The sequence below is a fragment of the Lynx canadensis genome, chromosome D3 (assembly GCF_007474595.2).
Source record: "Lynx canadensis isolate LIC74 chromosome D3, mLynCan4.pri.v2, whole genome shotgun sequence".
NCBI lineage: Eukaryota > Metazoa > Chordata > Mammalia > Carnivora > Felidae > Lynx > Lynx canadensis.
The window spans coordinates 87,908,235-87,922,162 of NC_044314.2; the positions used below are offsets into that span (position 1 = coordinate 87,908,235).

General features: G+C 50.2%; 1 protein-coding gene across 2 annotated transcripts in view; it reads right to left on the reverse strand.

The window, feature by feature from the left end:
• The window catches only part of CCDC92 (coiled-coil domain containing 92), a 31,314-nt gene that overhangs the window by 3,353 nt on the left and 14,033 nt on the right, over positions 1 to 13,928 (reverse strand). For both annotated transcript variants that reach the window (XM_030335679.1, XM_030335678.1), the window contains exons 2-3: positions 1,372 to 1,518; positions 761 to 802 (exon numbers count right to left, since the gene is read on the reverse strand). In XM_030335679.1, the coding sequence (XP_030191539.1) occupies positions 761 to 802; positions 1,372 to 1,501 (172 nt within the window). In that variant the 5' untranslated portion in view covers positions 1,502 to 1,518. The remainder of the gene's footprint in view (positions 1 to 760; positions 803 to 1,371; positions 1,519 to 13,928) is intronic.

Below are 13,928 nucleotides of genomic sequence, written 5' to 3' on the forward strand. Positions count from 1 at the left end.
CCCCACTCTGCGCAGAGTGTGGCAATTTTCTCTCTCTCTCTCTCTCTCTCCTTCTGCCCCACTCCCACACTCATGCTCTCTCTCTCAAAAAAAAAAAAAAAGGTGTCTTGACTCAAGTGTGGATTCTGCACACTTCCCCACTCTGTTCTGGGGAGCGTTTGTCATTGGCCACAGAGGCCCCAGTTCTATCTTCTCTGCCCCAGCTGCCATCAGACTGATCTCTTTGGGGGTCCTGGAGGATTCTGGTTGAGGGGAAGCATTTTGGGGACTGCAGTCTAGAGAAAGACATTCACGATCCTCTGGGGACCATCCAGTAATTTGGTCGTTCATTCAAGTAGTTTTTAGGGAGCACCTGCTCTGTGCCAGGTCCCGTATGAGGCTCGAGGGACAGAGAGGTGGGACCCTGCTCCTTCTCCTCTGTCTCTCTTTAAATTACATGTATTTCTTGATGATAGAAGGAACACATATTCACTGGAGAAAAATCAGAAAATCAAGAAAAGCTTATAACAGGCATTCCAAATATCGAGAGAAAATGAAGAAAATAAAACCGCTCCCCCTTCTCGCTGCGCTGACAGCCCCTCGTAACATCTCAGGATCCAAACTTCCTTCCCGTCTTTTCTAGAAAGCTCTGGTCACTTGTGCAACTCTTCCTAGCAAGTGTATTTTCTTCTCCGCGTGTAGGTAGTGCAAACAAATGGCACCAACATGTGCCACAACGGGAAGTGACACCGTCATTAACTTTCAGGGAGGACGTCCTTACCTGTCTGGTCCGCACTTTTGAGTGTCAGCTCATATGTTAAATCTAAAAAGGAAAGCATATGCGTTAATTGTGTATGGTTACAGTAGCTCTCAAAGCCTTCATTGGCTCTGAAGATGCAGAACCGACCTCCACGATCACCCCGCGCGTCCTGCCCAGACAGAGCAGGGCTCGGCAGCATCGGGGCAGGCGTGAGAAGGCAGAAACTGTCCTTCCTCGCACTCGGAGGAAACCCGCCTTCCCAAAAACACACGCCAGCGGCCACAAGGAGCAAGCAGCCGGCTCTGTACGCGACGCTTCGGGGATCGGTTCCAAACTGCACTGTCCGTTCCAACCACCGCATCTGAATCTTCTAAGCCCTCAGTATGCCGAGAGATGGCTCTGCAGCTTTACGCCGGGTGCCTGTCCATTAGGCAGAGAGGGTGAGCTAATAAGGCACCGGAGTGCGCTCCGGCGACGGCAGGCTCGCCCATGACGGAGGGGAGCGGAGCCCCCTCCTCACCCTGCCCCCGAGTGGGCCTGGCACAGCTTCCGAGCCGGCCGCCGTCTGAGACGGGCCGGATCACAGGTCCCCGCTCTGCCCTGCCGCGGAGGGGGTGCGGGGCCCCCGGTACCTGTGCAGTGTTGCTGCAGCCGCCTGATCTCGGCGTGCAGCCCCTTGAGGGTGCCGGCATGCTCCCGCTGGAGGAACAGGAGGTTCTTCTGGGCGCTGTGCAGCTGGTTCTCCAGGTTTGTGGCTGCCATGCTGACATCCGGCTGACCTGTGGGAGACACAGACGCCGGCGGCCCTCCCTGACGCTGAGGGTTGCAGGGAGTAGGCCGGGAGAGGACGCTGCCCGCTGACCGCCCCCCTTGGCACCGGGGGCTCACAGGCAGCATGAGGCCCAGCTCTAGAAGGGGGGCATCAAACCCCGGGCCCCCCGATTCCAAATCCTGGTCTTTCCACACGCCACCCATACTTCCACAGACTGTGACCAGGACAGCCAGATCGGCAAAGATTTCCCTGATGAGCTAGGCACCCACAGCTGCCTCATGGGAAACCGGGCGCCTGGGCACCGGGGGCAACATTTCCTCAAGATGGCATCGAGCGCTGGCCAAAGCAAGCGAGGGGTGGAAGGAAGAGGCAGGGGGAATTCCAGCGGAAGCCTCTGGATTTCACAGAGCTGAGAGGAACCCCGGGTCTTTCTTTGGGAAAAGGGCCACGTGGCGGCTGTGGGAATCTGGAGTCTGTCCCCAAACCCTGCCTCCCTGCCCGCGGTGGCTTTTCAGTCCTCAATCGTCAGCTGCTCACACAGGGCCTCAGATTCTTGGCCTTTGTGGTAACTCAAGAAATGCGGTGAAGTCTATTGGGTCTTTCTGGAAAAGCTACCAAAGAAATTCAAGATGCCTTGCATGACACTGAAAAACGCAAAGGACAAAAGGTGGGTAATTAACTTATAAATTGTTCTGGTAAATACACAGCCTCAGAGCGCAGTTTCCTCATCTGCTTTGCCAAAGTTCCTCCCAGAGGAGACGCCACTTCTCAGATGGCTTCCAGTTTGTGGACAGACGGCTCTGGAGAAGACCGCACACCCAGGCACTGTCGCCACGTTGGGTGACACCAATCGCTGTGCCTTGTAAGGTCAGTGACATATTTACACCCCAGCTCTGGAGCTAAGAAAAGTTCATGACTGGAACTCAAGACCCATGTCCTCACCGCAGGAAAAGCTTCCCTCCATCCCCCCGGCGACCGGCTTCGCTCCAGAGGAAAGGTAAGAAGGAAATCGTGTGGCAGGCGAGCCCGAGAAAGGGAAGGTGACGGAGGAAGGGTGAAGGGAGCCAGGTACAGAGCAACAGAAGGACACTCCGGGCAGGACAGGGGCACAGCACAGCGCCCGGCCGCAGGGTCAGCTGTGGACGTAGGAGGTGCTGGTGGCGACTGAAAAACGCAGAACCCGTATTTTCGGGGCTTGCCGATGAAGACAAAGAGCGACTTAAAGCTGATCCGGAACTCGCGGGCCTAGGGTGGTAAGAGAGCAGCTCGAAGCACAGTCTTGCCGCTCAGCAGGGCTCTCGCCCTCCGGCACCTGCCATGCGATCTGAGTCCATCCAGAGTGCACGGAGCCTGGCGCAGGGGCACCCCACGTGCCACGCCTTCGAGTAGGGGTGTGGCACCAGGGGAGCCTTCAGGCTGAGCAGCCTTTGATTCCAGGGGCTTCCCGCTTAGATGCTTAACTTCACAGGCACGTCTTGCTCAAAGAAAATGGGAAACATGAAAATTTCAAAAACGGATTTGTCCAGCATCGAAATGTGCCCGTTCACAGTCTCATCGCCTCGTGAATCAGCAGCTTTGAGCTGTACTTACTGATCTGTAATTCATTAGTTCACCGTGGCAAGCGCAGGAATGAGAAGGTGCCCTTGAAGCTCCCATTGCCGTGGGCAGACAGTCTCGGGAGGAAGACGCACCAGGCGAACAGGAAGATGTGAGTATGTAACGTGCGGAGCCGGCAAGGGAGCTGTGGCCGCTCCGTCCGGGGCCCCGACAGCGGGGGGACAGGGTCATCGACCCCACGGCACCTCACCCGACGGGCGCTCTCCCCTTCTCCGTTGCTGGATACACACCAACAGTGTGGGCCCCCTCAGGCCCGAGGCGGCGAGTCGCGTCTCCAAATGGTATCCAAGCTACTAAATTATTTTCTATCAGCTCAAAAGGATAACAACATCACTGACTTCCGGAGGACAAAGAGTCGCTGTAGCTTAAACAAAAAGCGATGCTTTAACTTTCTCATCCTTAGCTCTTGTGACATGTGATCACGGTCGTGACCTAATCCTCCCAGTAAACGGGCAAGAATGAAGCTACAGAAGCATCCCGGTTAGGCCACGGAGACACAGCTGAGAGACGTGGCTAATCTGGAAGAAGAAAAGAAGGTGGTCCCGCGAGGCTTAGTTCAGAATCTCTAAGACACTCTGGGGTCAGAGACACGAAGGAGCGTTCGTGACTCCCCCCTGGAGGGGTCGGCATGATGGCTGACGGGAAAGCTGCAGGGCATCTGTGCCCATGAATAATGCATCCTGCCTGAGTAAAGGCATTCACCCCGTCTTGATGATGTGTCAACCAGTAACGGAGGACGACATTCAGAGAGCACGGCTTGCACAACACTGCACTTTGTGTGTCAAAAGGGCACACGCTGTAAAGTGTGGGCTCTCTGTACCGCAGCTTTTTGTCTTGAGGCAAAATCCCATTTTGTTTCTAAGCGTTGCTGGGAGCGGTCAGCAGTTTCGCAGTTATCGGCTCGGCCGAAGGCGGGGCGGCCTGGACGCTGTCCTCCGAGATGGGGTGCCAAGGGACCGGCACTCGAGGGCCCGGCCACAGTGGCGGCCGGAGGGCAAGGCCCACGCTGGTGGTGTGCACGGCTCCACCAGAGGAACTCCAGAAGTGGTGGGAACAGGCGCTGAAGGCAGAAGGTCTGCCGAATAGGCTGCTTTGACCGTGATCTGGAGGTTAAGCCACACGCGCATTTTTTTTCCCCCGGTAAAATCATTAGGCACTAAATGTCTGTTAATGTGCTATTCACTCTATCGGTTTGGAAAATTAATGCTTGGCAAAGCCTTGCTCTTCCAAACTCTGGAGAGATGGGTTCTGGAGACCCGGCCAAGACCGCCTCCCGCAGCGGGGAGGGACGCTAACACCATCTCCTGGTGAGAACGTGCTTTTAATGAAGGTCCTTGGAGAGACGTGGGCCCCGACCTCAACGAGGCTGCTCTGTGGCAGCAGGAGGACAAATGGCCTGTCAGTAGCTCGTGTCCAATTCTCATCCTAATTCAAGAGTGATGTTCTTTCTTCTCTTTCAGGGCATTAAGGCTTAAATGGTGGCACGATCATTTTATTTACGGGCCATCTCCAGTTGTACCAGCACCAAGTGCTCTCCTGTCACTTATCATCGTTTGTTCTCACCACGCCCCCTGAGGAAAAACGCAAATATCGCACCAACAAGGGAAAACATAAACCAGGAAAGGTCGCATCGGAGCCTCGCAGCCTCGCAGCCTCTCTGGGCCCTCAGGCTCCGCGGGCCAGAATCCCGAAGGCTGCGGTGGGTCTCAATTCCACGCACACGTGGAATGCCCACGCCACACCCGGTGCTCTGACACGGAGGGCACAGGCGCGGTGCCTCGCGGTGGCCTCTGCACGGGGGGTGTGCACCAGACGCGGGCGCACCACTGCTCCCCAGGGCAGGGCCCACAGGCTCTCCGTGCTCCAGGTGAGACGGACAACGGCCGGAGGGCGCTGCTGCCCTTCCAGTCCGGCAGAAAAGACTCGGCGGCAAAGCTTCCCGGGAAGCTGGCTGAGGGCAGGGCACCGTGCGCCTAGCCAGAGCCGCTGTGAAGCAGCTAAGCTGGTCTGAGGAGAAAGAACAAGGTACCTGTGGCGTCACGTGTGTCCCGGTCCTGGGGGTCCAGGCGGGTGCCCACTCTGAGAGCCAGGGCCACGCTCCCTCTCTGCCTCTGGGCTGACTCCGCAACGAGGCCGGGGTGGTCAGAAAGCCACGCCTCAGGTGTTATGGTGGGGAGGGACCACAGTCAGACTTGCTTTTGCCCCCTTTTAAACACATACGCTTTCCGTACCGTCCCTCCTAAGTGCACACACAGATCTTGCCCACATTTGCATCCACAAACAGAGCTCTGACCGCCCGGCATCCTTGCAATGCTCCTGGGATCCAGCACCCCCCCCCTCCGCCCCCCCCTCCCAGAGGCCCTGCCTGCTCGGCCTGCCCCTCCCCGGGCTCGCCCCACACCAGTCACCTCGGGGCTCCATCAACACCGCTGTCCTCTCGGGAGCCCCATCTGCCGCACCCCTCCCCCAACACAGGGCCTTCCCGCACCTGGCTCCCTCCTGGCTCCCTCCGTCTGGAATGCTCTTGGCAAACCACCTCCCATCCTCTTGCCTAACGAACTTCCACTTTTCCTTCACGTCTGAACTCCTGCATCACAGACGGGCTTCGGATAATTTTACACTGCTTCCTAATGTTGCTGAGTGGAGATCTCGACAAGAATTGCATTGCATTAATCAAAAAGCACTGCGGCAGTATTGATTTGAACATGACCTCATCCCATAATTTCTTGACATGCCAGAAGCAGTATTTTAAAGTGTCCCTGTACCACATTTCTTAGACTAAAAGCAATGGAGTATCTTTGATAGGAAAGGGCCCCACCATTTAAAAAGGTGGGAAATTTCTTTGTTCCTGGCAATCGCAGACTTATCTTTTCACAAAGCCTGTGGAAATAGGGTAATAATTTTAGAATCCGAAAAAATAGCACACTAGCACTCACGTGGTAGCTGTGAATTAGTTATAAGAAGCTATTTTAGACTCTAGTCATGAATAAGTTATAACCCATTCACGTTAGGTCCTCTCACACTGCCAGCGATGAGAACAGCTCCAGTCCATCCCGACGCCGTCTCTGCGTGCCTCTGGCGTGGCCTGTGGCCTGTGGCCTGTGACTCAACAGGAGCCGCCCAGCCCTGAGCAGACCGCAGTACCCCAGTGTTCTATGACAAGGACCTATGTGGCCTTCTCCTGGGGACTTCATGTGCCCCCCTCCTGCGTGTCCTACAGCACAGGCACTGCCATAGAGAAAACGGAGGTTGGGCAGGGGCAAAGGCAGCAAGTGTAGACATCAAATGTAAGAGGAGAGGCAATGATTTCTAACAGGGAGGTGGTTTTCCAAGCAGATTCATGGACTCAAAATGTTGAGGGTGGAAAAAACCTTCAAAATCAGCTAGCTATTCCAACTCTTCTTTATTTCAAGATTAAGAAACTGAGGCCCAAAGAAGATTTGCATAACACAGTGGAATAAACAAGACCAGAACTGACAAGCTCCTGAGGGGTCAGTGTTTGGGTTTAAATCTAAACCCTATCTTGTCACCTAAATCACCACAATATCTAACTCATAGGGTTGTTTTAAGAGCAAAATGCCATCACTGGGGCGCCTGGGTGACTCAGTCAGTTAAGCATCCGACTTCGGCCCAGGTCATGATTTCACAGTCTGTGAGTTCGAGCCCTGTGTGGGGCTCTGTGCTGACAGCTCAGAGCCTGGAGCCTGCTTCGTATTCTGTGTCTCCTCCTCTCTCTGCCCCTCCCCTGCTCATGCTCTCTCTCTCTCTTAATAATAAATAAACGTTAAAAAAATTAAAAAAACTGGGGTGCCTGGGTGGCTCAGTTGAGCGTCTGATTTTGGCTCAGGTCATGATCTTGTTGTCCATGAGTTCGAGCCCCGTGTTGGGCTCTGTGCTGACAGCTCGGAGCCTGGAGCCTGCTTCAGATTCTGTGTCTCCCTTTCTCTGATCCTCCCCTGTTCATGCTCTGTCTCTGTCTCAAAAATAAATAAATATTAAAAAAAAATTAACAGCAAAATGCCATCACTTACAGTGTGCGGGTACAGTAAGTGCTCAATAGATATTAGATATATTTATATAGTATGTAAATGCTATATATTATGTAAATACTGGCTGATAATTACATAAACATACTTCCAAACTGTTTACTGAGTCCTACCTGTGAGGTATTTCCAGAACATCATCTAAGTATGGAAATGAGCTAGCAAAGAAATTCTAGTTACTTCCAAAGAGAGAAACATAAAAGCAAACAGAAACATTTTCTGGCCTTTATCTTCCATATGCACTGGAGAGAAGCATTCAGGGCAGCGAATAAAGAGTTAGGCAGAGCAAGGCACCCTCGGGGACATAAAGCCTACTTCTTACTTTGAAACAATCTAAAGTGCTCTAGGAAAAGCTAAAAAAAGGTCCAAGGCTAATTAGGCCATCAACTCTCAATCCAAAATACCTGCTTTTAGGAAAGGAAACTTACCATCTCTGAAAATGAACACTGACATTATTATCAATTCACAACAGTCCAGGATTAAAAAAAATGTTTTAAGTTGTAGGGCCTATTTCTACTTGTGCATGTATTTAAGAAATTCAACTAGTAAATTGAGAATCCCCAAGAATTAGGGCACCGAGAAAAAGGACATCATCGAGGGTGTGTAAGCATTCAACAACCACCCCAGAAACATTTTGGGAAAGAGAATGAACACCATTACAAAGTGGAAGCAAAAAAATATGTTGAAAGCAAAAGGTGCAATTATTTTAAGTGACAGAAAATCTTTATTAATCATTCTTAAAGAACTGCGTGTGTGTGTGTGTGCGCGCGCACGCGTGTGTGTGGCTAATAAAACAGGTGTGACACGTTAGGAGCTAAGCACAGGGGTCAGAATCTTGGGTTCCAATTCTGGCTTGGCCACAGCAACCAGGCTGTTTCCTCCTATGACATGGAGAGAGCAGTAGCACCTACAGGGCACAGGGATTGGGAGGAGAACATGAGGCAGTTCAGATAAAACACCGAGCAACAGGTGTGCTATACTGTGGTAAAGCAGTAATGGAACTAATTTTGGACTCATCCAAATGTGCAAACTGTGGGTGGAGATGGTGTTTTTGGGTCCTGTCTCTAGCTGGGTAGGTAGAACATCTTTTTAAAATGAGTATGTCTCTAAAAGTTAAAAAAGGAAACTCCTGTAGAAACAAACAAACAAAAAAAGCATCTTTTTTTTTGGGTAAGATAACCACCTCACAAAGTAATCTGAGTATCTGCTGATAAGAGGTTAGTATGGTATAGGTAAACTATGCAATTATCAAAAATGATAGTTTAGATAATATTTATTGACAAGGAAATATTCTAGGAGAGGTCAGGTCAAAAAATATATTAGACGTTATATATATATTTTTGGACATATAACTAAGGACAAAATCCACAAGAGATATACAAAATGTTAAAAGCGTTTCTCTCTAAAGAGTGGATTATGGATAATCTTTAAAAATTCTATTGCGATACTCCCTAAAGCTTCTTTAATGATGAACATATACTGGTTTGTTGTCGGAAAAAAAAAAAAAATCATAAAGAGATCTCTCTTAAAGAAGGTAATCTCTGACTACCCACTGACAAAGCCGTATCGCATATTTCAGTTATTTTGTTCCAGGGCAGTCTTGAGTTGCTGGAATTGTGGTTCATTTACCAGAACCAAGAATAATTAATGGGAAGGCAGTTTTTCCAAAAGCAACAACTCAGTGTCCCCAGGACAGGCAGAAAATGATCATGATGAGCACTTGAGGACCTCCCCACCCCCATGCATTATACATTCCTGTGCTTCTCTGACATTATCCATCACAAAACACAAGGCCCATCAACAATTCTTGAGACACTGACAGCCATTTCCTCCTGAAAGCATATGCAGTCCAACATTAAAGTTGTAATAGATGTGATTAGAGAGATCGGCAATTAGACACGGGAATGTGATACGCGGCTGTCTGGGAAGTCTGCAGTCACTAGGGGCCTACATGATGGATTTATTAACCAAGTTTCTCTGCAGTCTGATTAGCTCCTACTTTAAGAGTTTCTGTTTGGTTTCTATTTAAAAACCACACCAGGTGTCTGTATACTGGTAGGGGTTCAGCCCTTCCATTTGAAAACATCTCAGGAAGAAGCGCGTCCATGTTGCAGATTGTCACAGTGTCTCTAAGCGGGCAGTGCAGGCCAAACTGGGCAAATGCATGAGTTCCATGGTCTGACATGGTGTGGCCCCGGAGCACTTGCGGGATGCCCAGGGCGCTCCCAGAACACTGGGCAACTTAATAGCCACAATGCCCACACCCTGTGGCAGACCCTACCCCAGGAGGCGGGCACACCAGTACCTTCATCTACTGACTGGGAGGGGTCACCGTCTGGGCAGAATGCCAGTACAGACTCAACTCAGCACTTTCTACTTCAAAGAGAAAGGTCTTAGAAGTTGCCTCTAGGGAAGAGATGGCCAAGTGACTGATGGGTCTGTGATGGCTCAGCTCAGCCCTTCCTGCGCTCCCTATGTCCTCCTCCTGTCCCTGCACAGCATCGAGGATGACTGCCCTCTGGGGACCACCCAATAGCCTCACTTCATAACCTACAGTTGTGAAAACGTTCACAACTCCATAGCGATGCCACTTGCGAACTTCTAAGAAGTTGTCATCTGCAAAGATGGTCCTGGGTCAACAATTTAGGGAAATAAAATCTCACAGCTTCCCACACACGCAGTTCTACCCAGCTTTCCTTTAAAGAGAAGGGAAATGGGGCGCCTGGGTGGCGCAGTCGGTTAAGCGTCCGACTTCAGCCAGGTCACGATCTCGCGGTCCGTGAGTTCGAGCCCCGCGTCAGGCTCTGGGCTGATGGCTCGGAGCCTGGAGCCTGTTTCCGATTCTGTGTCTCCCTCTCTCTCTGCCCCTCCCCCGTTCATGCTCTGTCTCTCTCTGTCCCAAAAAGAAAAAAAAAAAAAAAGTTGGATAAAGAGAAGGGAAATAAACAGATCATTTCTGATGGTGGTGCTTCCATTTCTACGCTGACTACAGATTTTAATGGTTTACTGATAGATAACCCAAAAGATGTAGTGACCCAAATGCCGAACTGTCTTTTCACAATAATGAAACGGGAGACGCTCCTAAAATGTTAGTACTTGATGATCACGATCTAAATTGTATTTCCGAGGCTGAGAAGAGGTGTTCACTTGCTTTAAAAATATCTCTCCATATGGTTTGCCAAACAGATGAACCATTTCAACTGATTTAACTGATGGGGCTTCCTCTATCCATCTTGCGAACCTGCCTAATTATAGTGTAGGTCCCAGGGAAAGAAAGGTATTATTAACTGAAGCTCTATACACTTTAATTTAGCCAAGCTTTTCCTTTATTGCTTACAAAAGGTAAAAGTCAATTGTTTCATTAGTGCTAATAGAACATATTTAGCTGAACCCTTATGAGGCATCTGGGAAGATTATCACTTACAAAAAAAAGAGATCTTATCCTCATGATACAGGTGGAAGAACTCTGCCCAGTCCCAGTGATGTCATCTCCGACAGCTTCACAATTTAGTGCGGCAACCAAGCAAAAATGAATCACCTCCTCTGACTTGCCCTTCTACAAAATGGGCCCACACTAATTATTTCAGAAGAGTGTAAACAGGGAAAACATTAAGGATCTTTGGAATTATTAAAATAGTCTATCAATAGTCAATTCAGTAACTAAAGTCACCACGGCTGGGCATTTAATTTTAGTGATTACATATCCTCTGATGAACACTAATAAAATATTTGTTTTTATCGGACACTTATGTCTGTGGAATAACATAGCAAGAGTGCCAATAATGTTATTTATTTACTTATTTAATGTTTATCTATTGAAAGAGAGAGAGAGAGAGAGAGGGAGGGAGGGAGGGAGGGAATGAGTGGGGGAGGGGCAGAGAGAAAGAGGAATCTCAAGCAAGCTCCTCGCTGTCAGCACAGAGCCCTATGCGGGGCTCAACCTCATGAACCACAAGATCATGACCTGAGCCAACGTCGGTGGCTTAACCGACTGAGGCACACAGGTGCCCTCCAATAATCTTAAAACAAGATAAATTTAGTCTTTTAAGAAGGCATTTACCTAGATCTTCATTTCTGACAACCTTTTTTGGATGGCTTCAGCATGTCCACCTATGGCTGCACCACCCTTTGATTCTCCATCCTGTGATCTGACAGTCCTGACGTAAGATCATTCAGTTCTTTAAAAGTTTCCTTTCCGCGAGCTTTCTGTGCTGTGCAGAATAAATGAGGCATGTCTACTGGTGGCATTTCAGGCTGACTCCCATAAAGTTCTTCCTGCTCACAATGAGCCTTTATTATGTCAGGGCATGAGACAATTTCCAGAATCCCATACTCCACTTCTTTAGTAAACTGTGCATTAGGTTCCGGAGAGGAGGAAAATTCCTCGCACAGCATCGCTCCCTTAAGAAGGTGTGTCACTTAAACGAACAGTGCTGAGATCCAGATGAAGCTGGGAGGGTGGAGGGCACTGCCCGGCGCGCAGGTGCTGTGCGAGCCATTTTAGGGCTCATCTTTGCAACCAAATTTGGATCATACTAGATAGACAGGCCGTCAGTTCGTTAACCCAGTGGGAATAAAGGAGAACAAATCGAAGTACAATAAGAGGTAGGGCAACTGTCTTTCAGAGATTAGCTATCAGCGGTGGGAGGAGAGCAGAAGAAACTGGGGACAGTAAACATTACTGTGTCTTCTAAGGATTTTTCCAAGAATGGGACGCAGTTCAGTATTTTCTTGTTCTTGCTGACCTTTACCTTTTAAAGGTCACGATACTTCATCTGTACCTCTGTCACTGTTTCCATTTGCACGACTGTCTTTTGCTGTTCTTTTCCTCTTGTGCTTGACCCCTTGCTCCCACAATGGGGTTAACTCAATCCTTGGTTCATGACACGCTCTTTCAGGGCCCACTTTTATTTAGATACTTTTAATAATCAGCACCCGACGTGGGATGTGGCCACATCCTTGGGAATTAGCGGTTCACAATACCCAGATTTTCCATCCGATGCCCCAAATTCTTAGACTGGGTGTTTTGGCGTCTTCTGGTTGCTCTGATTCTGGTCAAGTCTGTTGGCCAGTTGGGAGCCTGAGTCGTCTTTCCTTCTGCTTTGCATCTCGGGCAGGACGGCTGCCTCCAGGCATGCAGGCAGCCGCTTTTCTTGCTGGCCCGGGGGCAGGGTGTGAAGCAGCTTCCGCGTCAGGGAGACAGCAGCTACGCGCGGGCCCCCCACGATGCTCTTCAGCGGGCTCTGCCCTGTTGTTCCAGGGTTTGGCCATCGCGGTACACGGTGCGCTGATGGTGACGATGTCGGATGATCACCTGTTCTGCCTCTGCCCTGACACAGCCTCTGGGTCAGTCCAAGCCATCTGGGCAAGAAAATACTCCAAGACGTTTTTTCGTCATGAGAAGCTGAAAATCATCCATAAAAGTGGTAATTATGGCTATGGTATACATTGTGTCGATGCACCAGGCTCACAGATAATCATTTCATTATTGAAACTATCGCACAAGGTAGGTATGATCGTGACCATTTTTTAAGGAACTAAAGCTCAGAGGAGTGAGACACTTGCTTAAATTTGCAAGCATTCAGTGCATCAGCTAAGTGCCCATTTATTTCCAAGGGGCCTTGGGCCTTCCTGTTCTCCCCCAATACCAGCGTGTGGCGTTCGGAACTAGGAGGTCTCGTGGCAGCTCTGGGAGAAGGTATGAGTCCCGGCTGTTCGCCGTGCGCTATGGAGCACGCCATCCAAGTGGCCGTTACAGAACGGAGCAGGGACGGGGGTGGTAATGACAGCTGCTGCCCTGCTAACGCGCCAGGCGCTGGGCACCTGTGACGAGGCCAGCTGTGCTGAGTGCCATCCATGCCTCGCCTCCTCAAACCCCCACGACAGCTCTGCGGGGTGGGCACTTCCCATCTTCCCACTCTGTGTGCGTGGAAACAGGCGCAGACAGCTCAGATGGTCTGCTCTATGGAGATCACACCAGCCTGGTATCTTCCTGCTGCTTTGTAGCTCCCTCTTTCCTCTCCAAGGAAGGAGAAGCTGTGCTAATATAGGGCTACATTTTTAGACAGAAAAGACCTAGCCGTTGGCTCAGAATTTCTTTTAGTTGAATCTAATAGCGTTCAGCGACAAGATATTACCACGGCGTAACCTGCTCTACTGACCAGTGGACAGACGAGCCCCAGTCATCTATGAGCCCCAGCGACACAGCGGGGTGGAGATTAACCCCCAGGCGCCGGATCCAGGTGGCCGCGGTATGAATCCTAGTCCTGTTATGCATTAACTACGCAACTTTAGACAAGTTACGTATGGCTCCCCGTGCCTCACTCTCCTTATTTGCAAAACAGGAAAGCAGTACCTGCTCTGTCAGGGTTGCCATGAAAACAGTCCCTCCGGTGAGGTGCTATCCAACAGAACTTACTGCAATAACGGAAGCAGTCCATTCGCTGCTGTCCAGTAGTCACTGGCCACACTGAGCACTTGGAGGGTAGTTGGTATGTCTGGGAAACGTATCTTTTCCCTTTTGTTTTTTTAGTTTGAATTTAATTCAAATTTCAGGGCACCTGGGTGGCTCAGTTGGCTAAGCGTCCGCCTTCAGCTCAGGTCACGATCTCATGGTTTGTGGGTTCGAGCCTTGCGTCGGGCTCTGTGCTGACAGCTCAGAGCCTGGAGCCTGCTTTGGATTCTGTGTCTCCCTCTGTTTCTGCCCCTCCCCTGCTCATGCTGTCTCTCTCTCTCTCAAAAATAAATAAACATTAAA